At 36.0% G+C, this 25,636-nt stretch overlaps 1 protein-coding gene across 50 annotated transcripts in view; it reads right to left on the bottom strand.

Moving 5' to 3' along the window:
* The window catches only part of RIMS1 (regulating synaptic membrane exocytosis 1), a 314,448-nt gene that overhangs the window by 75,028 nt on the left and 213,784 nt on the right, over nucleotides 1–25,636 (bottom strand). For 25 of the 50 annotated variants that reach the window (XM_065056281.1, XM_065056252.1, XM_065056259.1 and 22 more), the window contains 5 exons: nucleotides 22,108–22,185; nucleotides 19,892–19,963; nucleotides 14,917–15,099; nucleotides 13,428–13,540; nucleotides 7,749–7,778 (listed from right to left, as the gene is read on the bottom strand). In XM_065056281.1, the coding sequence (XP_064912353.1) occupies nucleotides 7,749–7,778; nucleotides 13,428–13,540; nucleotides 14,917–15,099; nucleotides 19,892–19,963; nucleotides 22,108–22,185 (476 nt within the window). The remainder of the gene's footprint in view (nucleotides 1–7,748; nucleotides 7,779–13,427; nucleotides 13,541–14,916; nucleotides 15,100–19,891; nucleotides 19,964–22,107; nucleotides 22,186–25,636) is intronic. The other 25 variants (XM_065056262.1, XM_065056267.1, XM_065056287.1 and 22 more) reach the window with 9 other exon arrangements.

Below are 25,636 nucleotides of genomic sequence, written 5' to 3'. Positions count from 1 at the left end.
GCATGGAATCCATTTTCAATCACAAAACACAAATAATTTTAAATTAGTTGAAAACAAGTACTCTATCAGGCTTTTTAAACATCTGTATTGTGAATGAAGAAGTACCAAAGTTCTCATATGTGGGTTTTATGCTGTTAGTTAACTGTGGGATTTTTTACACATCTAATTTTTTTGCAAGCACAAAGGTACCAAAAAAAAGAAGAAAGAAAATAAAAAGGCAGTACACTCAGGGTTGGAGATTTTAAACTGTGGGCTACTGCACAAATCCCAGTTGTGCATGCATGTACCATCTGTAATGCACTTGTGGAAATGATGGAATGTCTGTGCGCTGGTTGGGTATGAAAAATATACAAAGACATCACTGTGAAAAATATGCTGTTTTAATGTCTTCCTTCCACATTTCTTATTTAAAAATAGGAAAATTTAATACAGCAAATTACATTAAAATTCTGCTACAGCTACAAATTTAAGGCATGAAATAAAGTTATAATCGTAAACTTCAACCTCCCACACGCAGAGGGTCCAATCTCGGAAATTCTGCACATGCAGAATGTCACACTGGGCCCAGCAATTATTCCAGATGACTAATTATGCCGGTAAATGTGTACCTTAATTGCAATGAGTCCAGTTCCACCATCAGATATGCAGGCACAGCTCCAATTACTTCAATGGAAGTTGCATGGAGGTATCTGAAGGCAAAATTGAGCACTTTAGGTGAAATTTTTAAAGATGGCCTCTTATTTTAAGGACAGATATGAAAGGATTAAGATATATCAATTAGTGACTGAAGTAAAAAACTCAGATATCTTAATCCTGTCATACATGCACGAAATAGAGTGAGGATATAAAATCAGAGGGAAAATTGAGACCCCTTTAAAAATTTAGCCCTATATGTGTGTGGTGCACAGATTACCGTTACTCTAAAAAATAACCCTTTCATTGTGTGAGTTTTAAGTGCTTCACCCTGTCAAGTGTACGTCGTAATAAATAACTTATATGAATTAGTGTTTCTCTGATTACTTAAGATACCTGAGAAAAAACAGATGCTATTTCGTTGACTATACGTGAAAATGACCGCAGTCAAGGTTGGCTAAATATTCAAACTTAACTCTGTAATTCTTGATATTTGTTATGTTCAAATACTTAACCTTAATGATAAGTTTATGTTCTGGTTTTCATGATTAGATATGATTATATAAAATAACATGAGAACAATTAATGAGGACTGTGAAGTAAATCTAAATTCTTTAATAGAGAAATTTGTTTCTGTGTTCAGAATAAAATGTAATTCAGTATCAATTAGCTGTTTATGTATTTCTAAGCAAATGACTGTCTGAAATGTAAGTCTGATCAAAAAATACAACAATGTTCTTTCCAGCTTTGTTTACTGTGAACATCTGAACTGATGTTGTATCTAGCTCAGTTCTGTGATGGAAAATTTAATCTGCCTGACAAGTAGCTTGGTATGGTCTTTACAAGTTAATTACAAAAAGCAGGAAAAAAATCTAACACAGGAGCAAAAGCACATTAGCGGAAGCTGTAACAACCATAGGTAACACCACCATATGATCACATTACTTTCTTGGAACACAGCTGGTTACCACAGGTAACAAAAATTTGACATAAACAATATTTCGAGAACTGAATCTGCCACTTAAAAAAGTACGGATCTACTTTCTTTAAGGACATCAGTATTTACAGAGTGCTTTTCCTGGAGCTCTTGAGAGGTAGGACTGCACGGTAATGTACAAATGGAAGCACCTCTAAATTCTACAGTGGGAGATTTACCATAAGTGTCTCAAATTAGTGGTACAACTACCATCAATATCAGTTGTGTCAACATGTTACTCTCTGTGATGTCAGAAGTCATGCTTCAAAGAGCTATAACTCTCATCTCTTCGAGAGTTGCTGATTCAGAGGCAATATCAATCAGTATAAGAAGTAATTGCAGGAACTCATTCAGCAAGCTGTTTCGACAAGGGGTGCAAGTTCAGAGCTAAAGCTTTTACTACTAATAAACTATGTGAATGTTGTACAACAATTGGGTACACAAACAATCAAGCCATGCAAGAGAAAAAACACAGACATACAAATGGAATCAAAATGTTACACTTCAATTCCATTAATATATTTCAAAACCCGTCTGACTCCTTTAATCCCAGGTGTACTCGTTCTGGCGGAGATAGAGGTAGATTTCTTCACAGCAGCCTGTATGGTGCTGAGGTTTAGATTTGTAACTAAAACAGTGTTGTTAATACAGAAATGTTTTAGCAATTGCTGAGCAGTGCTTGCACAGAACCAAGGCCATCTTTGTTTCTCATGCTGCCCACACTCCCAGCAACACGACTGGAGACTAGGAGGGAGAACAGCTGGCCCAGCTGACCATCACTGACCAAAGGGATGTTCCATACCACACAGCATCATCCTCAGCAATAAAACTGAGGGCAGCTGATCCAAAGTAGCTGTTGCTCAGTGACTGGCTGGGCATTGGTCCGCTGGTGGGAGGTGGTGAGTGATGCCTTTGCATCAGTTGGTGGTGGGGTATGTGGGGTTTTTTTTCATTTTCTTAATTTTTTCCCTTCACTTATTAACTGTCTTCATCTTGGCCCATGAGTTTTTACACACTATCGCTCTTCCAATTCTCTCCGCCATCCCACCGTGGAGGATGGAGTAAGTCAGCAGCTGGTGGGTGCTTAATTGCTGGCTTGGATCAACCCACCACACCAAGCTACCAAGAATCAATAGCCCAGTGTAGTTCTGAATGGTCTTCTGTCAAACAAAAGTTCAACTCACTGCTAAGTCCCATTTGGCTTCCCCTGTGAACTGCATTCAAAAGAAGATGTGCTCTACCAAGATGAAGACCATCTCCTATCCCATAGGCTAGCATGTCCATCAGCTCCTCCTGGGTCTCTTCCTCACATGTCATTCAAGAAGCATTCTTATGAAGACTGTGTAACCTGGATTGTAATTCAAAATGGATCTTATGGGATTCTAAATATGCTACATGTTGGAAGTACAACTAAACATCTGAATTTCCAGTCTTTGAAGAGGTGATCATACTGTTAGTGAAAAAAAAATAACATTTGCAGATAATGGAAGAGGGGTTTTCTTAACTCAAAGTAATTAAGACTTGCTAGTATTTCTTGTGACAGAAGCTTTGATTAACATTAAAGGCAGTTCTTGGTACGTGTTTCCATCAAAGTAAAGTTGTGGAAAGAAAATAGATACAGATCTAATTTTCAGCCTGCAACCTACCCCCAAAGAAAATCAGGACAGGCTAACACTTGTTTTTCTTTAAGGGAGAGGGCAATTTCTCAGTTTTTCTAAGACATTATCTGTTCACTTAGAATTTATGTACTAATCATACTCCTTTTAATATAGCAGTGTTATGGTAAGGTTTATAGAGTTATTTCTGATGGCATTAACTTCTTGACAGCCTTGATCTTTATTTCTATCCTCAGAAAACTAGTAGGGACACATTTCAACTCCAATCTACTGTTTAATTGATAGAGAAGTTAGACCTGACTAGAATCCTCACTGTTCAGAATATATGCTGCCTTTTCCATTGTATACAGAATGAGAGAACCATAAGCAATATACTATATTAATGTATCAAATATAGTAGGGGAGATAAAGCAGTTTTGGTTTGTGTAGGGTTTTTTGTTTGATTGGTTTTGTGTGTTGTTTTTTTTAAATACGTTAGTAGATAGACAGAATGTACCACATGGCATGTTTCTACTACCCACAGAATGGGAATCTAACAATGCAAGAAATGTGACTTCAAAATAAATTCAGCCTGCATTAGCATCAACAACAGACCAATACTAAGAAAAATCAGTGAAAGCCACAAAAGCTGCACTAACAGTAGTGACCTGTGCAAAACTGAAGTAATTTGAAGGTTTTAAGTCCCCTATTTAAGGTTTGAAAAGAGGCCTAAAATATATATTACTTGCAAAATTTCTTAAATGGCATAATGCTATAAACACCTATATATGAAGCGGGTAGCACAATGTAGGAATCATGTGGGCTTATTTAAATAAGAATTGTAACCCAGACAGCAATACTGACCTAGCAAGGAATAGTAAAAATGCTATAGATGCCTTTTTAGCTCCAGTTTTTAATTTCTAAGCTTAACTTTTTAGGTATCTACCTCTTTCACATTACAATAATCACCAAAGAGACTCTGCATTCTGTAGACTTTGGAAAGCTGTGAATCTTGACAATAAGTCACATCTAATAAGAACCCTCTCAAACATTTGAAAAAAAAAGGGATTAGAATTGTTTTAGCACTGAAAGTACCTCCTGTGTAGCAGTGTGACCACCACCAAATTCCAAGAAAAAACACCTTATATCCAAAATTGAACTGCTGTACATGCTACACATGTATCTCCAGCAAAACATCACTATCTCTGAAACGGAGACTTATTGCTATCTAGCAAATAATAAAGCAAGAAAGGAGAAGGGAAATTTTGGCAGGGTATGTTAACATAAGCCTTTGTGTTTACAAAAAGAACGAGAAATTCTTAAATGCCATACAGACAAGGAGTTTTAGGACATCAAAAATAAACATGGAAACTGGAAGATATCCAGTTTATCAAAGGTAAATGTATTCTGATATATTAGGAAGATTATCATTCCAAGCATACTGTTGGTGAAACAGATTCAGAGAGAAGTCATGAGAACTACATGAACTCCAGGACACAGTCTTGCAGAAACAGATTTAGGAAATTACTAAAAAGTAAGAAGGTATGTGGTTTGAGTGGGGTCCATAATTATTTACATGTGAGAAGATTACTCTCAATAAAAGTCTCTTCAGTTTAGCAGATACAGATCCAATAACGGCCTGTGGTTATGAAGTTAGGTAAAGTCAGATAAGTAATAAGACATCTATTTAAGAAGTCAGGTGGTTAAGCACAAGAACAATTTCCCATTGCTTGCAATCATTAAGTGAAAATACCTTACTAAAAGGATATTCTTACCCAAGCCAAGTATGGCTTTACTGCCAGAATGACTGGTGACATCACCTGGTCTGTGACTGAAACTGGTAGCCACATCAGTTTTTTCCTAGATTATAGAAAACCTATGGATATCTTAGTACAGGCTATACCATTTTCTGTAAAGGTGAAGTCTTCAATAAATACAGAATTTGCTCTTGAGGCATTTCATATTTCTGTTCAAGTTGGTCAAGACAGAAAGGAGATGTAGACAAACAGTACGGTTTGGAAATCCTCCAAGTCTTACCCACACTATTAGATGTTGGATTAAGCTATGTATCAAGAAGAAATTGGCACCAAGATTTCCCTTACCAGCAGATATCACACATCCTTATGATGCAGACTTTAAGGATAAAGTCTAAAAGTCTAAACCGAGAGAAAGATTTGCTTACACAAGTAAGCTACTGAAAAGTAAACTGAAGTGAAGATTTATCTCATGAAAATTATTTCATAGTAATATTGTTTCTGGGGCACAAACAACAGGTTCTGGCAGGGCAACAGGGTTGCCCTGCATTCATCCCAGAAGCCAACAGAGATCTGACCTATTCTCATTCTCTTCATACTAAGAAGAAAAGTTGAACAATGACAGCTACTGCTATAATACAGTCTAGAGGGATTTACACTTAGCCTTTCTACACAGCAAAATCCAGGAGTTTCATCTGTCTGCATTCTATAGATGTTCTGTGGATGGGAAGTGGGGGAAAAAAACAGTATTTGGTTTGAGGAAGTGAGAAGTGGAAGCTGGAGAAGAAACTTGGCAAAACCAACATCCAGAACAAAGGCAAGGGAATAAAACAGTGGTGAGATTTGGATGGGAGAATCCCCAGCGCAGTGGGCAAGGGAAGCGAGAGGGCAGGGGAGGACCTGTGGTAGAGATGGCTGTGTGGCACGGGGGAGAGGACTCACACCAGTGTTGGACCAGGATGAAGCATTTCAGAAATAACAGAAGTAACAGGTTACTTCTGTTCAGCCTTCAGGATGAGTTTTGCAATACGCACACACAAAGCATCCCTGCAGTAAGGTAATCCTCAAATTCTCTTCTCCCATTCACCCACTGTCTATTCTTTTTATCTCTTATTCTTATTTCTTCTGGGGAAAGTCAGAAATGTCAGTGGGCTACTAGTGTAATTCAGCCCAACTTAAGCTTTTCATGATGTCCCAGAACTGACAGCACTCCACTTCTTCTTGCTTCTTTTGCCCAACTTTTTTTTTCTGCCCCTGGGCTGCATCTGAATCCAGCTCCTCTGAGCCAGAGGAATCTGTGCACATAGAGATGCCACCACGTTCTACACACTCCAAAATCTTGAACCAGATCCCTCCATATCTTGTGGAAACAAGCTCTTCTACAAACCTGTTACAGGCTTGGTCTAGTTTGTCTGCATAAAGTCAATTGTTTCAGAGAAATATCCACTGCAGTCCAAATCACAGGGCAAGGTTTGTAAACTTGAAGGAGGAATAAACAAAAAACTGGCATGATTGATTTGTATTATTCTGTTTGAAAGGAATATAAATACTGAATAAGGCAAAAATGACAGAAAAAATTTGTGAAATTCTTAGCACTTTCTTAAGATATTTCATAGTACATTCTTAACACTGCAAAATAACTTCTAATTACTAATACCTATGTGAAACACTATTTCTTTTCACCTTTTTTTTTTTTACCATTGTCATTAAAACATACTCCTGAGTATTGGCGTAGGTGTTAGAGTTCAGAGCTAGGGGAACAGGTACTGTATTTTTACCTAAGCAAGTATGAATGCATAAGTGGGATTCACCCTTTCAGAATGTAAAGATGTTGGAGGAGGTATTCTGATTCAAGTTGAACTCACAACTTGTCTTTGACCCACCAAAGCATGTATGCAGACCAGAATGTCCCAAGATCTGCATGACTCAGCACTAGGGGTCAGAAAAGGTTAATCTGTGCTGTTAATGTTTATGCAGCACAGTATTTTCTGTTAACATTAAAGGGATTATTTTTTTCATTTCTTCTCTCCCAGTTTGTTTCTGATTTTGAGATAGTTTCTACTTTCAGGAAAATGAAAAAAAAAAAATAGGACTTCTCTACATTGTTGTTGTGATAGGGACATGACAGACTACACTTTTTACTTTGCAGGACAGCCTTAGATATCTATTGTTTGAACTCACTGATTCACTGGTATCAGCACAGACATGGAAAATTCACAGGAGGTCAAATTCATAGCAGGCGAGGGCTGTACGTCTGCCCCAGAAATGTGCCCTACAATGTGACCAATTTTCTGAGTGTCAAGGGCTTGTCATGCAAATGAACCAGCTCATTCTGCAGCATCTGTCTGCATACAAAGGATAGTTTTTGGCCATCATCACCTTCAACTATTCCTAAGCCCAGACCAACGAAACAGCCTTCACAGATGCCAAGAGCCACGGCTGCATCATTAGAAGTAGACATTGTGCAGAGCTCAAGAGCAGCTTAGGTAAAATCTTAAGTCTTTGAGTGAACTTTAACTCAACTGAGCCGCTTCTGAGTCGGGCAAAATACTATGACTACTCCTCTTAAATCCATTATATTGCATTTCGATAGGAAAATTAGAAATCGCAAGAGAAACCATTTTAAGATTCTAAACAGGTGCATCAGATAGCATATGAATGTTTGAGAAACAACCTTCTTGCCTGTTAAGCACTGTTATCTAAATACTATATACTGACATGGAATATATTGAAGGAAAAGTCAGTATTAACAGTTGTCAAACATTTGTAAAAAATTACATAAATATTTACCTTTTGTGGAAGAGTTAAAAGTCTCTTGCTCTTCAATGAATTAAATGCACGGAATGATGGAAACAGAAAAAGAAATCAGCAAATTTAAAGTTAGATAAAGAAATGTGTTACATGTGACAATGGCATGTACAGTAGGCAGTATTCCAGCATATGTAGAAGTAATGTAGAAAATTAAAATGACAAACCATGACAAATAATAAAGCCTATGACTTTTTCTTTAAAATTAACAGGAACAATGAAGTTACTGAGATGCAGATTGTGGACTCTTTAAATATTCTGCTCGAGCAGTATTGTCATACTCAAATTTATGAATGACATAAAATTCTTAAAATTGCTTTAAGCATCTCTCTCTGTCCTGAATAATGTAGTTCTGTTTTAGATTCTGAAGCCTTTTCTGCAATAATGAGTGTTACAAATTTATTTTCTATTAACCGAAATCTACAACACTCAATAACCACTGGACTATTGAAAATTGGACTTTAAGGAAAACATAAAAGATGGTGAGGCTTGAATTCATTTGCAAGAGTTAGTAATGCTGAGAAAAAATACTCTCCAGTGTGATTAAAGATTCCACAAGCTGTCTCAAAATATGCAGTGCCACCTAATAATTTCAAAATAAAGCCAGAAATATGAAGACAAAACAAACAACACTAAAAGACTAATATCTAAAATTGAAATGACTTATTGTTTTTCATTGCCACTCACGTTTTATACTGATGGATCTGAAAAAAAGTTTTAACTGAAAGGGTTTGATCTTTTAGCATAACTCAAGCCATGCTCTCACTGCAATGACATTTCAATGATCAAGTACATACACAAAGAACAGTTTTCACTAGCTATTCATATTTTTCAGGATCTTAAGTTCATAAAATATAAAAGTATATTTGCAACTCAGATGTATTATTTGACAACATACTGATTTTTCTGTATGAAATTCTGATTTCTCTTTGTTTAAAACACTGTAGATCAAAACACTTAATTCCTCCATGTTTTGACTACCATTAAATACTTGTACATATACTACACACATGAACTTTATACAAGTAATCCCCCCTCAGTATGAGCAGAGCCTTCAGTGTAGCTTTCCCTCATGAAACAGCAGCACACACACGCACACACACTTGACCTGGCACACAAGCTGCGTCCAAAGCTTACGCAGCTTTTTCTGACCCCAGCTGAGATACAGTGGTACTTAATGCTGGTCACCCTTTCGCTTTTCCAAAGGTCACTGCATAAGGACTATTGCCAGAAACAGATGCCACCGGAAACACGCACAACAACACCAGTTCAGTTACATTTACGGATGCTCTTTACATGTTAATAGGCTGCTGATTATCACAAACATTACTCTCATGATAGGGCTTCTGAAACATGAAACCAAATTTTTGAGGCTACGAAAAAGAAACCATGCTGTGAACAGCCAAATTGAAGCAGATACAGGGAGAAAGACGTGTTTTGCAAGAATTAGCTCTTAAAGATCGTTTCTATACTACAACCAACCATTGCACATTTATCTTGCTGGCTCATAAATTTCAATAACGCATAATATAATTTTTCTTATTCACTTTCTAGATTTCCCAATATTATCCCTAATGTTACCTACTGCAGCTAAGAAGGAGTGTAGAAAAGTGCTATGGATCTTCAGACTGTATTCATTTCCTTCATCAATACAATGATTAACCATTATACAAAAGCATAGAGACCCAACCTCAAATTCTATTTAGGCAAGAATTCCTGTGATGTTTGATAGTCGCAATGACAGAGGAAGTATTGAGTAACAATCACAGAAATATGCTTTATACAAAGTATCATTTAAAATCCATTTAACTACATAACAAAATTGTTATAGAAACAGCTGAAAAACAAAGTCAACGCAGGACCCCCACCCCTCTTAATGATTTGCACAGATCCATTCAAACACGATGCAAATAAAAAAAACACTGATGCAAATCTCTTAGAGCTTGGCACAGGATGACGTATTGAGAACACAGTATTGTTCTTACCATGGCTTACAATTCCACTACATTAGCCACTGAGCCCAAACACCTTCACATTCATAGGTTCTAAAATTATCAGTTTAAACAAAGAAATAAAAAAACACTTCTTAAGTAGCGTAAGTTAGAGCAATGGCTACTAAATCACGACTGTTTGAAAACACACACAGACACACCTATACCAGAATAACTTTCAATACTCATCTCAAGACCTTTAGTTCCAGTAACATCCCAGTGTGTCTCGCACTCTAGGAAATCCTGCTGATGGGGCAGCAAAGGAAAGAAATACAGCTGAAAGAAATACAGCCATGTCTTCTTTGAATATCACTGGGATGAAAATAAAACCACATTGCCTAAAAGTTATAGAAGCCTATAATCTTAACTGTAACCACTTTAAAAAGTCTGCATGTACTGTAGTTGCTAAAAATATTATTTAGTTAGAAGCATTCCAAGTGGAAATAACTACCTCCTTCCCCCACTCCAAAACTAGGCAAAGTTGCTATCCCCTTTAGAACACAATCAGCAAGAAGCCTGTTTTTAAAAACACTTTTTTTTTTTTTTTTTTTTTTTTGCTAGTGTGCATAAGTATGCTGTTTTGAGGTTTTAGTCCTTAAATTGGACTTTTTCCTCTACATTTAAGATTACTGTCTGTGTTCCTCATCTGTTGTACCAACCCCATTTTTCTAATGGAACAGGGACCGCTACCTTGGTCTTCTCTGTAAGAATTACTTCTATGAGATTTTTTTAAAATAAAGTGTGTCTACTAATAAGGACCTTTCAAAACTACCTTATTTTCTCACAAGTTGTCTTTTATTGATTCTCAAACTGTTGACCAGAGCAGTAACTAAGGCAGTATCATCTGGTAGACACAAGGAAACAACTATCTTTTTAGTTCTAAACTTGACAATGACAAAATGAAATGTCCAAGATGCAATGTCAGTCCTAGAAGAAGCCTTATTAGCAGATAAAATCATTTGCAATTGAGAGCTAAAGACTGAGAGTAAAAATCTCATCTAGGATTAAGAGTTAAAATATCATTCTGTTTCTCAAGATCAAAACCACTACCAGTTTCCTGTTCCCTCATTAACTCTCATGCCTTCCGTAATAAGAACTTCAGAGAGTCATAAAATTACTTTACCGGATTCTTCTATGCCTCTCGAATACACAAACAGCAAATAAAAAACCCATTCTTGATATACAGACATTCCATCTTTTTACAGCAATTAGTGTGATTTGTAAACCAGACACAGATTCACAGATGTTTACATTTAGATGTGTATTCAACCCTCTTGACATAACAGAATTTGTATAGAGTGTAAAGAAGTACATTGCTATAAAAATGACACCTTATGATATATCATACTGTATTTCCTTGAAATGCAGGATGTCATTACTGACCACCAAGAAGTAGCTTTATTTATAAATGAAGAAAATGCAAAGGATTTTGAAATGCTCCCTATAACATTTGTATATTGCACTAGACTTTGACATCATCTATATCCATGGTGACTGTGAAATTAAGTCATTAAGGACACAATTCAGTTCCAAGTACAGTTAATGGAAACCTTTTACAGACCTCTGTGTGCTTCAGAATCAATCCTACATTAGGGTTAGATCACTTCTAGTCACTTCATTTGACCCAGATAGTCATTTGCAAGCAATTAAAGAGGTGAAAGTGATATTAAAATTTGATACTGTAAATCAGAGCAAATACTATGGTCTTGTAGCCTCACTGAATTTAATTTCTCGGAGTAGTATTAAGTTTATACATACTATCATGTTTATTACAGAAGATACTGACAAAACCATTTAAAAATATTTCATAAAATCTCTTCAATTTAGTAGTTCTCTGCAAATACATTCTCAGCTTGAACAAAGTGTTAAACATGGGTAAAATGACAAAAACTCCCCTTCAAATAGACAAGCCAGTCACTTAGACAAAACCAAAGTACTATGTAGAGAAGAAAATCTCTTTAGCCTTCACTTCCATGTGCTGTAACACGGCCATATTGACATAGGCAGTATGATATATAACAATGAAATAAACAGTATACCACATCGTATTTGTACATTTTATATGTAAGACGCAGGGGTATGAACCATGAGCATTGATGGGAGTTCACTGATATCACGTTACTTTACAGATGTTCACAGTATGAACAACTTTCTAAACCTAGAGCAGCTTTAGCCTTCTGCCAAACTTTCGTTTTCTCTTTCCTCTTCTGTATACATTGCATCTCTACTTATTTTCATGGTTTTACATTCATTTTGTACATCTTCAACAAAACGTAACTAGTATTTTATTCTCAGCACACCAGTTATCAAGAACAGCAGAAAGATGATAGATGAATATCCAAAGGAAAGCCAGCTTTAAATTAAAAGCTGATTCATGTTTATATATTGTACCAAATTCCGAAATTGCAGAAAAAAAACATGAAAGAAAGTTTAAATTAATTACTTTTTACATTTGCCTAAAAAGCTTCCAACTTATTAATATGCAGAAATAGAAACTGTAAATGTAGTTTGTAACCAGTTTATAATCCAGACAGTCCTAGATTCACTACAAAACTAAATGAGAGGACTCGAATGTAAAGTTGAAAATGAATAAAACTCACTTGTATTAGTATATTAATCATTCACATAAACACATGCATAAAACAAGAATACATTTTCTATGCGTTAACCGAAGGTGTAGTATGCCATCACAGCTCAAAGCCATAAAATTAACGTAAGCTGATTGCACGTTAATGTAAGTCACCAAACAAAAAAACCCAAACAGACAAATTATGCTTATTTATAGTGATAAGGTCATAGTCAGCAACATTATTGATAAAAGAAAGCAGTCTGCCAACAGTTCTATAAAGCACTACAATATATTTCATTCTTAGAAGCATCTCTTCAATTTCCATGTAGAAGAAAACTTTGCAGTACATGGTAATCTAAGTTGTTGCTTGTAGTCAACGAAAAAACAGACTTTTTAAACACAGAAGAAAACCTGAATGTGCAAATATTGTAAATTGTGCCATTTCATTTTACCATAATAACTCATACTCTGTGTGCTGTATGTTGCTAGAAAAGGAAACAATATTCATACTTGTTTGATATTAGTATGTAAAAGACATCTTCCACAACCACTAAGTCTTCATTGACTTTTTCAGAGAAGATCAGCACTCATTGCCTGCTCAGTTAATTCTTAAGAAAGAAAGAGCTCCTGACCTGTGCTTTCACATTTCCCATGGTGAATTTTTCAATTTTTTAATCTATGAACTACGAACTTTTGAGGTAAAAACTATTTGTGATATTTATTATTGATCTATGTTAACAGTGCACAACAATTAATATAAACCACAAAATAAAAAATTACTAAGACTGTCAGAATACTTGCCCCTGATTTCTTCACCAGAATACAAACTAGATGTATGTTGGAAACTACCACAACTCTAATAGAAATTCTAAAGTAGACAAACTTAAAAGGGTACTAAAAAATTAAGGCAATTAAACCATGTGTGATAATCCACCAGTCAACTCCACTGGATTTCCCAGAGTACAAATATGCTTTCATTCTCTTCTTATTGCTTTATTGGTAGAATTATAGCATTGAACATATAGTTATAAAAGTAGACTTTAAGTACAAAAATGTAAGAAATCAAAAAGTTTGAGCTATCGTAAGCTCATTATTTGATACCTTGCTCTATACTGCCACTTCTTACTGGAACTTGCGGTAGCTGTCTTCCCCTGCGACTGCTGAAGGATGTGTCTGCAGGAGGAGACTGTGTGGGACTTCCTTGTTGATGTATTCTGCAAATGAAATGAAAATAAAAACAAAATAACCCAAAGGAAGAGAATTTTTGATATTCTGAATATTAAACATGTATTAAGTTTCATATATTGAAGATGAGATCGAAAAAGTTGGCATTTGGTGTATGCCATATGCACATACCCAGGTCTGGATACTGTGTAAAAACTGATAAGGCCTCCCATTTAATGCCTCTAATGACCTTCAATTAAGGAAAACTATTTTACTTTGTTTTGTTGGGGTTTTGTTTGTGTGTGGGTTTTTTGTTTTGTTTTGTTTGTTTTTAAATAAGGTACTAGTCTAAAACCACTGAATGATACTCAGTTTTCTAAGAACCATTTGTGATTTCAACTCACAATTTAAGTATGTTCTCCTGCACTGGTCCAAGGGCAACACAAAAAGACACCTCTATTTTTTTATTAACTTTTATGTTCTCTTTGTGCTGATGCAATAATAGCACAAGGGCAAAGAGAATTGGACAGCAAGTATCTACTCCCATGGGATAACATGTTGTTTTTCCCTGAACTCAAAAAGGAACAAGAGCTTTAACCTTAGTACTGGGGGGTGCATGTCTGTGTGTGCATGGAGAATGTACATGATTTTTAACATTCTTACTTAAGTAAATATTCTAAACTCCTTTGGCTGAATTCTAGCTAGCACTATTTCAGAGCACCCTGGCTACTTGATTTCTTATACCTAGATCCAGCATCTGAGTGTAACACATCAAACACCTTTGGAACTCTGGTAAGTTTGCATTTAAAATAAGCAGGGCCACCCCTAATAACTAGGGGAAAGACTAAGCAAGTAAAACAAAGATGAGAAGGAGCAGACTGCTGAGAGGGAGAGCTTACTATTCAATGCACTTGCTAGTTACAGCAGTATCACACTCACTGTAGTGGATAAGCACTATTCTGTCTACTACACTAAGGCTGCAAGCAGATAATTTGCAATTTTAAGTAACACATTTGTGCAAGTTCAAAATACTCTTGGCTTTCACACTAAGTAGACCAACTGACTTTCTCTTAGCCTGTAAGATGAGAGCTAGCCCTGTGAAAAGCATGTGATTTCCTGCACAGTGTTTATGCAAAATACTTTGATAATTTTCATATGGATACAGAACAAAACACAACAATGGATGGACAAAACACAGCCATTTTTTTTTTTTTTTGCTCTTACATTGCATAATTACTTAGGCTCAACAGCAAGAATTACCACCTCGATGGTGAAAAGGATATGGGAGAAGTGTAAATACCATGAAGAGAGGATAATCTATAGTGCCAGAATGAGTGAATGCGCCATGTATGCTCAGGAAAGTACAACACCACACTGACACCTGGGAGGCAGAACACGAAAGCTGTGCTGTACACATAATAGCAACCTTGTCAGAAGTGGAGAAGGCGGTGCCGACCCTCCGGGCGCTAGATGATGCACAGAGCATAAGGGTCTGATACTAGAGTGCTCACTCGACCTCGAGCGAGCGTGATGTTTTCCCCTAATGACTGGCTGTTCAGTCGTTCGTGGGGTTGGAAGTCCCCTTCTAGAAAGACATGGTAGCAGACCCCTAAAACATCAGGGCCAAAAAGAAACCGTTCAGTTGTTAGCTCCAGGCACACCTTCCCGCGCCCCCCTCCACCAAAGAACATTGCAAATCCTGGCTGCAGGACCAGGGTTGATATTTCAAAGTTATTAACTCTGAATGCAAATCCGTTCTCAAAATGATGAACTGCAGAACACTCACCACTGCAGATACAAGTGACCCTAATTGTGGAACTGTTGAACTGCACTGCATTTAGCGGACAGTTGGTCAAAAACTCCAGCTGCATCTTAAACACAGGAAACACAAGCTAACAACACCTGTGATATAAGTACTAGGACAGAGTAGGATATGAATACTCAGTTTTACCACAAAGCGCTTCTGTTCTAAAACATACCTTTTGGCGTTTTAAAAAATATTAACTGGACTTCAATGAGTGTCCTAAAAAAGGACAATTTGTAAGCACATATGTAATTACTTTGGTTGCCTTAGGAGTTGGAAATAAGGAATCTATTTAAGTATCTTTCTGCTGCAAGGAACTCAAATGAAACTATAATTAAAAAATATGGTAAAATGATTAATCTTGTTAGTATAATAAAGCATAATTATTTGTAGTTTAGTAATTGCATCCACTGCAAGTATAAAATAACATGAAACATTTCACATTTGGAGAGTGACGAAGTATTCTAAGTTGTGCCTTTTTACGCTCCCTTGGTTTCCCAACAGTGCAGCATTTTGTAAATAGTACTACTGTATCTGCTGTAATTTCAAAAATTTCCATTTACTGTGACATCATTTCACTGTGGGTTTTTAGTTTTGTTTGTTTGTTTTAATTTCTGCAGTCTTCTGAAGTCTTCCTTCACACACCCAGCACAGCTTTCCCACAAGACACAACATAGCCAAGAGACCGTCCAGTTCATGTGACTACCACAACGAAAAGTCATCCTAAAAACAGTATATATTAGGTAAAATGCAGTAGCCTACCAAGGATAATGAACAGGTTTCGTGTCAAAGCCATTTCACCACAACAGCTTATATTGAAGTCCAGTCACAATGCAACAAAACCAGGCTCCTGTTACCCTTGCTATATTCTCTCTCTTAAACCCTAACGCTTCTTTAGCCTAAGTCCTGGCTTATCCTGGTGAGAACAGTAACATTCTCGCAGAAGCTGATTGCCCTGATTCTAGAAGATGTTTACGATAATGAAGATGAACTGAGTTTTGAAAACGCCTGTTTCTCCACACTGACAGTAAAAGTAATGCATTGCAACGATTGCATGCAACCAGCTTTTAAGTATCTCTTTTATCAGATATTTAAATATCATAACATCCATAAGGTAACCATGGATCCCACTCTGTGCCAGAAAGTGCTTGTTGCTTTTACTATAAATGAATGCTCCCATCTAACAAAGTCATCGTGTTCTCAGATTTTTCTCATTTTAGAGGCTAAATACCCTGGAATTTATCTGAGAGCCCAGTGAAGCACTAGGAAAGTCTGTTCCGCTTTTATAGAATGGACAATTTACCTGAGACTCAGAAACTTACTTCCTGCTCTTTCAGTAACACCCTTTTTACAGACCTGTCCCTTTCCACAAGAGAAAGATAGAGGATCTCCTTAACTAAAATGAAGTCAAATTAGGCTTAAGACTTATATTAGCTGGGGTATTACAGTGAGATGAATACGCTACTTGAGGTGCAAATGAAAATAAATACAGCTAAAGGGGAACTGGAGAAAAGCTAGAATGGAATTAAGGACTTGCTGCCCTAGGAGAAAGATCAGTTGCTGAAAGGAAGAAATCTGGAAATGGCTGATCAGGTGAATGAGATAAATAGGAACAAGCATGGGAGACAAAAGCTAGTGTAGGACTGAGGAAATGAGACATAAGTGAGACAAGAAGTACAGAGAGGAGAGGAATTCAGGGGAGAAACAATACCTGGTGAGCAATGAAACTGCAATGAGCACGTACGAGAGTGTCTCATCCCCTGGTTCCTTACACAGGAAGGTGAAACTACCAGCAGCAAATCTATTAATTCAATTGGAAATGGTCTGCAGGGGAGTCCTACAGATTCCAGCTCTGCCTGCACACAAGAAAACTCAAATTCCTTTCTCTTCAGGCTGATGCCTCAGTGGCATGTACTGAATAAAACATGGTGCCACTTGTAGAACTATAAAGAAAAACTAAGAATAGGAGAGCATCGCCAATCCAGTGCACCCCTGGCAGAGGGTCCTGTGTAGAATACAGCAAGTACAGGTAAAGACTGTATGTATCACAACACATATGATAGGTAAACTCAAATCTGGCATTTCTGGGGTGATCAGTTAGGGCTGAAAGAAAACTTTTAAGGGTTGGGATGAACCAATTTTTACCACAGTTTTGCTCATTCCTACAAGCACAGAAAATTTTCATGTAATCAGTTTTACCCCTTCACAAGAGTTTACTGAATCCCATCTTGAAGGCTTATCTCATTGAATGAAGAGAATTCTTAGGCTCTGTAAACTATCCTGAAAAGATCTGCCTTTTTCCTTTTATGTACATTTCCTAAGCTGTCACAAAACACAGAGAAGTTAATCTTCTATATGATCTTATACAGCATGTTGAAAGGCTTTACAGAAAAGCTGACGGTATGCTGATATCTTATTCCAGTAATCTTCTTAGCTAATAATAGCAGATCAGATCTGCAAATTCCAAAACAAACCCCAAATCTAAGACAGAAATGGAGAGATGAGAAAGAAATAGGATTGAGTTATATTTGCCATTTGATGAGAAAATTAATTGCTTGTCCTGTTATGAAAACTTTCTGGCACTAGCGCAACATTATATCTATGATGAAATTATAAACTACAGCACTCAGGCTTATTTAGGCATTTGTGTCTCACATCTAATAGCAGTGAATCATTTTGTGAAAACAGAAGCCTACACCATGTCCCACGGAGGTGTAAAAACAAGAAGCACAATTCAAGTTTCCCTATGCTCTTGTTGCACTGGGTTTATTGCTCTTAAAATCAATAAAAATCAGAGCTGGCTATTTTTCTTCTGGAAAGTAAATTATAACTATGGGGACTCACACTTCTGGTAACTTCTCTTAACTTCAGGGGAAAAAAAAAGAACAGATTTTTTTTTTTCCCCTAATAACTCGTGAAAAGTGATTCCATATTGCTTTAAAAACAAAAACAACCCCTCTGCCCCCTCAAGCCAGCAGCACCCTCCCCTCCACTCCAAACACTAGCACTAGGTAGTGACTAGAACCAATACCTGGGAATGTATCAATGCCAAATTTGTCTCAGCACAGGAATGACTAAAGTATCAACTTCCAATCTATTAAATCCAATACAAATTCTGTATATAAACACTGCAGCAATATTTCACAGTGGCCTCCAGACTCATGCTTTCTCATATATATGAATAAATCCTCAATCGTACTTTATAATTATGAGGAGCTTTGAAATGTCCAGGCTGGTAATTTCAAAGCAGAGAAACATGTTGCCCAAGCCTCAAAAGGCCTTTCTCATAATGCTTACCCTTTGAGATGGAGCCCATGTGCTACTGATACGTTCAGCATAACAATTCATAATCATAGTCCCTGCAAATTGGTTCCTATATCACCTGCAATATCTGAAATTTTAAGTATTTCAAGATTATGATTTACACCTTCCCTATATTGAGATTAGTGTGAAACACTAATTAGGGTAAACAGATTTTATTGAGGTACATGTTTTTGACCTATGCAGTGATCGTAACATCTGTAGAAGACAATGTCCCCCATTCACCCACAGAAGTATCAGCTTTGAAATGGTAACGCATATACTGATACACTGATTTGTCCAATTGCAAGTGGTGTGGGATTTCCTTTTGTAGTCTGCCAGTATCTCTCACTCTTTGCTCTGCCCTTTTACCATCTGAAACTCTTACATTTATTTTGCTACATACTGTGCATTTGCATTGAAAGTAAAAATGCGTCTCTGTTTTTCATGGAAGTTTTTCAACCCTCACATGGTAAAGAGATGTACATTGCTCCTCTGCTAATCAAGGGAACATAAATCTGTTTCTGACAAAGTTAGGATCTCACCCCTCCTCACTGCTCTTATTTCAGCCAATACACAGAGTTTAAAACTTAATTATATGTACTTCTGATTTAGTAGGCATCTTTTTCTTTTTCACTTTTACTTAATAATTTGAATACATAAACCTATATTACTGTAGTATGAAAGCCAAAAGTTACAATGATAACACAAGGAGAATTCAAAGAATACAAAGGTTGAAGTCCCAGTGTTTATACTAACTTTATGTAATGATAGATTATAAATTTTTCTATGCGGATTTAAATGCATAACTTAAGATTTTCATACGATAAAATGAAATTAATTTGATCAGAGATGTTTTGAATTATTAATCTGTTAATATATTTTTTCATCATCCAAGTTATTGTAAGCTAGATGAGATTTTTTGCAAAAAAGATCACTGGTAGATTGCAGAAAATGTTAGTTTATGTTTACTAATGAAATACGCTACACATTTCCACATTTCATCTTACATGGGCCAAGATACTGGCAATGGGTCTCAGATCTGTGCTCATAAAATGGATGGACTGCTAGTCTTTACCATTGAGTTTATCTGCAATGATGGAGAATGCCAGAAAAGTTCCATACGTATGCAACACAGCAAGCAGTGCTAATAATATGGACGCAAAGTAAATAATAATACTGTAAATTATGACAACATAAAAGATGCTCTGCTTTCAAAGTTGTATTATAGGTGTATTGCAAAAACTGGAATCAGATTGATTATAAGAGATGTTTACTCATCAATCAGCAATCCTACCTTTCTGTTTCAGTTGCAGAGCCTTTCCTAGTTTGTTTCTGGCTGCTATATCTTTCCACTTTTCTGGACTGCCTGTGAAATGATATGTCAGAAAAGAAACAAACAGAGAAGAAAAAGAATACAAAAATATGAGGATTATATATTTATTAATGTATTGTAAATGTAATAACGTAAATGGCTGACAGATGAAAAAGTGACAACTATCTGCATGGACATGCTGGTGAACTTGAGGTTTAAGACACATGGCCCCGATTAGGTTTGATTGAGGCTGATGGTGTGAAAGTTATGAGGTAACAAAACAGGGGAGGTAACATTAATCCTGACTGAATGTGCAGCTGGTTCCCACTTCACAGTCCGTATTTGATTAGAAACAATTCCTCCTCATAGGCCTTTTAGTCCTCTCTCAACAGCATAAAAAACAAATGCAGAGTAGATGGCAGGAAAAAAATCACTGCAGAGAGGACCAGGAAATACTATTCAGATGTAAACTTAAAAAAATGCTTTTAAATCTAAATTTCAAAAGCAAAACAAATACTGCAACAGATTAGATTTCAATAATGCTGCCACAGTATTAATAAAAACATGGTTTCTCAAAAATCTTATTGCATTAAAACGTCTGATAGTCTACACACTTACTTAGATAGAAAATAAGAACAACAAACCGTAATATGAGTCAATAGATACAAGAACAAAGGTAAAGCATGCTACACCATTATGACCCAGGACTATATATGTACTATAAAGACCGCTGCAAGCCTTGTGTGTTCCAAAATTTCCATTATTATCCATAGTAATTGAGATTTTCAATTTTAAACCTCTGATAATCATCATTATATATCAGGTTTTTTTAGAACAAAAAAGCGCAGACAGTATTTCACAAGTGGTCAAAACCAGGGAGCAATGATTATTCACTGATAGATGAGAAAAGTTAAGAAATCCTAACCTGCATCTTACACTAGTGCAAGAAACATGTATAGGAACTTGCAACAATGTAATCAATGTCATGTATTAACCTACAAATGAATTACTGTGGGTGAAACAAATAGATAAAAATAATACTTAAAAAAATATTTTTTTCCTTTTAAACCTTTGTGGTTATAAAGAGCAATACAGTGTCTGAACTGGAAGATATCTAAACATCAAATTATATCTAATCACAGAGGGTTTTCATGAGTTGTACCCTCTGCAATATTTGATGAGTGCTATACTGTGATTCAGTGTGCTCCAAAACAAAGAAAATACTGCAGCAAAATACAAAATATTCTTTTTGCACGAGCAAAGGTCATTACCAGATGTTTACCATGTTTTAAAAGAATATATTTTCTTACCAAAAATATCCCCTTGGATTAAAAATTAAAATCCCCTTTGTCCTCAAACTGTTTTCTCCAGGTTTATTTTTTGTATATTCTTATTACTTTTTAATTTTTTCTCTTTATCAGGACAAATACAAGGCAGATACACAGGGAACCAGATATTAAATACTGCAGCTTTACTTAAAGCCTACAGTTAGATCCACTGTATGCAGCAGCATTATCACTCAAATGACACCACCCTCTTCATTTTCTGTTTGGATGGTTATGGGGCTTGTTTTCCTCTTATTCCTTATGTCAGTTGCTTAGACTGTGACATTATATGCAATGGAGAAAAAAAGCACACGGTGACCACTCTTTGTAGGGTGGAAAAGCTGAGAGTAGGAAATGCTTTCCTGTGAAAAGGGACAAAATAATACATAGCTCTAGTGAGCTGAATATACTTATTTCTCTGCTCTCTCTGCTGTCCTTGTGAGCAGCACACATTAGAAATACATTTAAAATCACAATTTCCTTCGTCTTTCCTTCTTCTTGCTAAGATGACACTGCATTCTGTATAGCCGAACAGCCTAGCACAGCACTCGTGGTCATGGCTCAGCTTGAGGACACTCTGGGCATTGGCAGGTATGTATTAATATTAACACTAATATTTACAGGTGGGCATCCCTTCATGGCCAAACAGCACAGTGGGGATAAGAACACTCATGTCATACTTAAATTTACCTCTTAAACACACTTTCTAGGGGATTATAAATTACCTATGGACAATCCATGCATATATGTACTTACACATCAAAAGAGAACAAAAAAACTAAATACGTGAAAGCATTATGCAGAGCATATGAGGAATATACTATAAGCAATGCCTCATTTACTTGGAACTATGATTTGAGTAAATAAGGATACCTCTGTGCTGCTCCAGGTTTAGCACTTAGGTGGTCTACACTGTCCTGTTCTGGAATGCAAGACTCCAGCGTCCTTGTTCTTCAGAAAATTTGGAAACATGGATGTGAATTTGGACAGAATGAGCAGAAACAGAGAGATGGTCACATGCAGTGAAGGTGAAGACATGCAGTAAAATATATAAACCAAAAGCATTAAGGCAGTATCGGCTGAGAAAAATTCTATTTCTCATTTCCCCTTCAGTTGATTTAGTTCATACACTTTAAGGAAATGTTAAAATTTTCACTCATAAAGCAACAATCTAAGATGAAATTAAGAATGAAAGCCACAATGATTAAAAAAACCCCAACTTTTATACTCTACATGTTGAATGGCAGCACTGTGGCTGAATAGTTGCCATTATCCTTCTTGAGAATTAATCTACAGTATTGTTCATTAGACTATTACATAAACCTATACAGAACACCTTCCCTTAGGAGATTGAAAAATGCATATTTTGTGATTATATCATGAAATTAACCTGAAAATACAAGTAAATTTCATAATTTCACATATTTTGATGAAAATTTCATATTCTATTGCCAGCTAGTCTGCTAGAGTACTAATTAACAACAATTAAATAGCAAAGTATAATAACCGACTCAGCTTTTTAAAAAAAAATCCCAATAAAGCTCTGAATATTTCTTAGTTTCTGTAGTATTTTCATTTCTGCTGAAGCTGTTTAAGAAACTCAACTTGTTCACAGCTTTCAGTTTGGCATAAAGATTATCAGCTTGTTGGTTTATTATCAGTTTTTTATGGAATATATGGTAAAAATAAATGTTTTCCTTGATATGGCATATCAATGTAAGACTTTTTTCAAATATAAAACAGCTTTTAATGAGAAAACTCAGCAAAATTTGCAGTCCACCGATGATCTAGGGTATGTAATAAATTTGCATCTATATCTCCATTATGGTGAGGAAACAATAAAATCTCTCTTAAGATCATTAGTCTACCAACTGTCACACCAAATCACTGATCAATAAGGCATTGTTATATATACAGACAAGCACTATTCATATATTGTTTTATATACAGACAAACTATTCAGAGTTCATGTGCAAAAGACCCTGTTTCCTCAAAATATTTATCATTGTTGAGTGTAAGCAACATCTACACACAGAAATATAATAATAGTCCTGCCAAAATTAAAAATCACTATTCCTAAAGTGACAAAATAACATTTGTATAAAATCCAGTATCTAACATTTAAAGTAATTTATTACTGACTTGCACAAGAGACCGCAGTGGTTTGCAGCGAATCTGTTCATTTATATAGTATTAAAGCCAACACCAGTGTCATGTTCAATACTTCCTGATTTTTCCTGAAGATTTCTGGAAGGCTGGACCTACACAGTATGTGAGCTGGGAGGTACCAGAAGAGTACTTGCTCCACAGCTGAATTCAGGATGACTCCTGGACAAGCATTCTTACAGATGCTTGCATGACTGCCAAAAGCTACTTTACTGAAAATATATGAGAATTAATTTTTTAAAGGCTTATTTATCCGGTTTTGTTATGTGCTGAAATTATATGCAGACTTCTCCAAAAGAACAACCTGAACAAAATTCCCATCTACCATTAAATGCTCAGCTTTCATTCACCTTGTTTTTATCATCACTTACGATATCTCCAGTTACTAGAAAGTCTTTTGCTTTAGACAGACTTTCTAATTCTAATTTCTAATACTAAAAAAAAAAAAAATCTCCTAGCAATAAAGCTACCAAATTCAGCCCAAAAGCTCTTCTTTAAAAACTACGTGATACTAACCAAGCACTTGTTGATTCTTAACACCGGAATAACATATAATGCATGTCTTCATCTTATCAAGGTACAAATCACTTTTTCTAAAATGGCAAGTGAACGAATTCCAGAATAACAACAATCTTGCCAAAAGCTTTACTAAAATTTATATTATGAATCAGTACCAATAAACACAATGTTGCAAAAACTGAATTTAAATGATTAAAATTAACTATAATGCATAAGTCATATGTTTAAGAAATGTCATCAGAAATAGATCTTCTTGATTGCACCCTATATGCAAATTGGTCCAATTTGTAAAGTAAATCTGGAATGTACTCAAATGAAGAGTAAGATGACATCTGTCAAAGTCAATTAATCTGTGAAAATACAATTTGAAAGCAGTGATAAGCAGCTAGTTACCCCTGCTGATCCATCATTCCCTGACACCCACTGCATCTGTTGTCAAGTTGACGAAAGCACAGCTTAAATATACAGAAATTATAGAACTGAGTGGTGTTGGGCAAATGTCAAAGCTTTGGGAAATATAATAATCAGCATGAATGTGAACTTAAAGACAAAGAAACAAAGGTAAAGCACCTTTGATTCCCTCACTGATACTCTCTCTCCAAACAAGGCGGGCTGTTATTTTGTATTGGCCTTCAATGCAAAGAGCCCTATGTTCTGTGAGCTTCTCTTAAACCAGGATCCTGGAACTGGGAGGTTGCAACCAGTCATCAGGATTGGGGGTAGCCTAAACGCCTTCAGCACTGGCTGTATCGCTGGGATTTGGTGACCAGATGACCTGCAGGACTTCCAAGCACAAGAAGGCACTGCTTTCACTCAGCTCAAAATCTTTCCCAGAACAGATTCTATATCCTACAGATGCCTTACTGTAATATGTTTGCTAACAGGTATTGTATCAGTCTTTCTCCGCAGAACTTCAGCTGACATCAAAAGGCTTACAATTCTGTATTAGGAATGGCAGTATTTAGACGAAAACCTCATTTCACTGGTATGTCATGTGATTATGATTTAATTCTACTGTCTTCAATGACAACAAGATTTTACGAAGTCTGACTCACTGAAGTCAAAGACAATCTTTCCACTGACTTGAAAAATGGGAAGCAAAATTACTTAAAAAAGCCTCAAAGTACATTTGAAAACTATTAATAGCTGTCCCATCAAATGGATGTATTGGCAAAATTTCTAGAAATTAAGTGTCTGTAAGGGGGAACAGTTTTGAAACAACATTTCACAAATTTCATTTTAAAATTTATAATGCTGCCTTACTCAAATAAATAGGAAATGCTACCCAAACACAATTACACACTTCCAACCTTGTATTAGTGGAATACATCCAGTATCAAGCAAACAAGACAAATTACACTATAAGTACTGTGGATAGACTTTATCAGAAGGTAAGCACTAGCACTATAGTAACTGAGTCTTAGGAGTTTTAAGTGCAACTTCATGAGAGTTTACACATTTATGGATTATTTACATGAACCATCTGTATCCTGTCATTTGCTCTAACACAAAAAATTTGACGGGAAATTTTGAAGGTGCATCTCAACAGAAATTATAATGTCCGCTTAAAAATCACCTCATCTATCCGGAAAAGTAAAAATCAAAGGTGCTTCTATAATTCATAGGTGGCATTCAAAATAAGAATTTATTTAAAGCACTGGTGTTTTTAACCAAAACATACCTTGTTGGGAAAACCTGCACCATGGAGACCATCATG

Source organism: Columba livia, chromosome 3 (genome assembly GCF_036013475.1).
Source record: "Columba livia isolate bColLiv1 breed racing homer chromosome 3, bColLiv1.pat.W.v2, whole genome shotgun sequence".
NCBI classification, from domain to species: domain Eukaryota; kingdom Metazoa; phylum Chordata; class Aves; order Columbiformes; family Columbidae; genus Columba; species Columba livia.
Note: the sequence above shows the minus strand (reverse complement) of the source record. Positions and strands in the feature narration are given on the sequence as shown.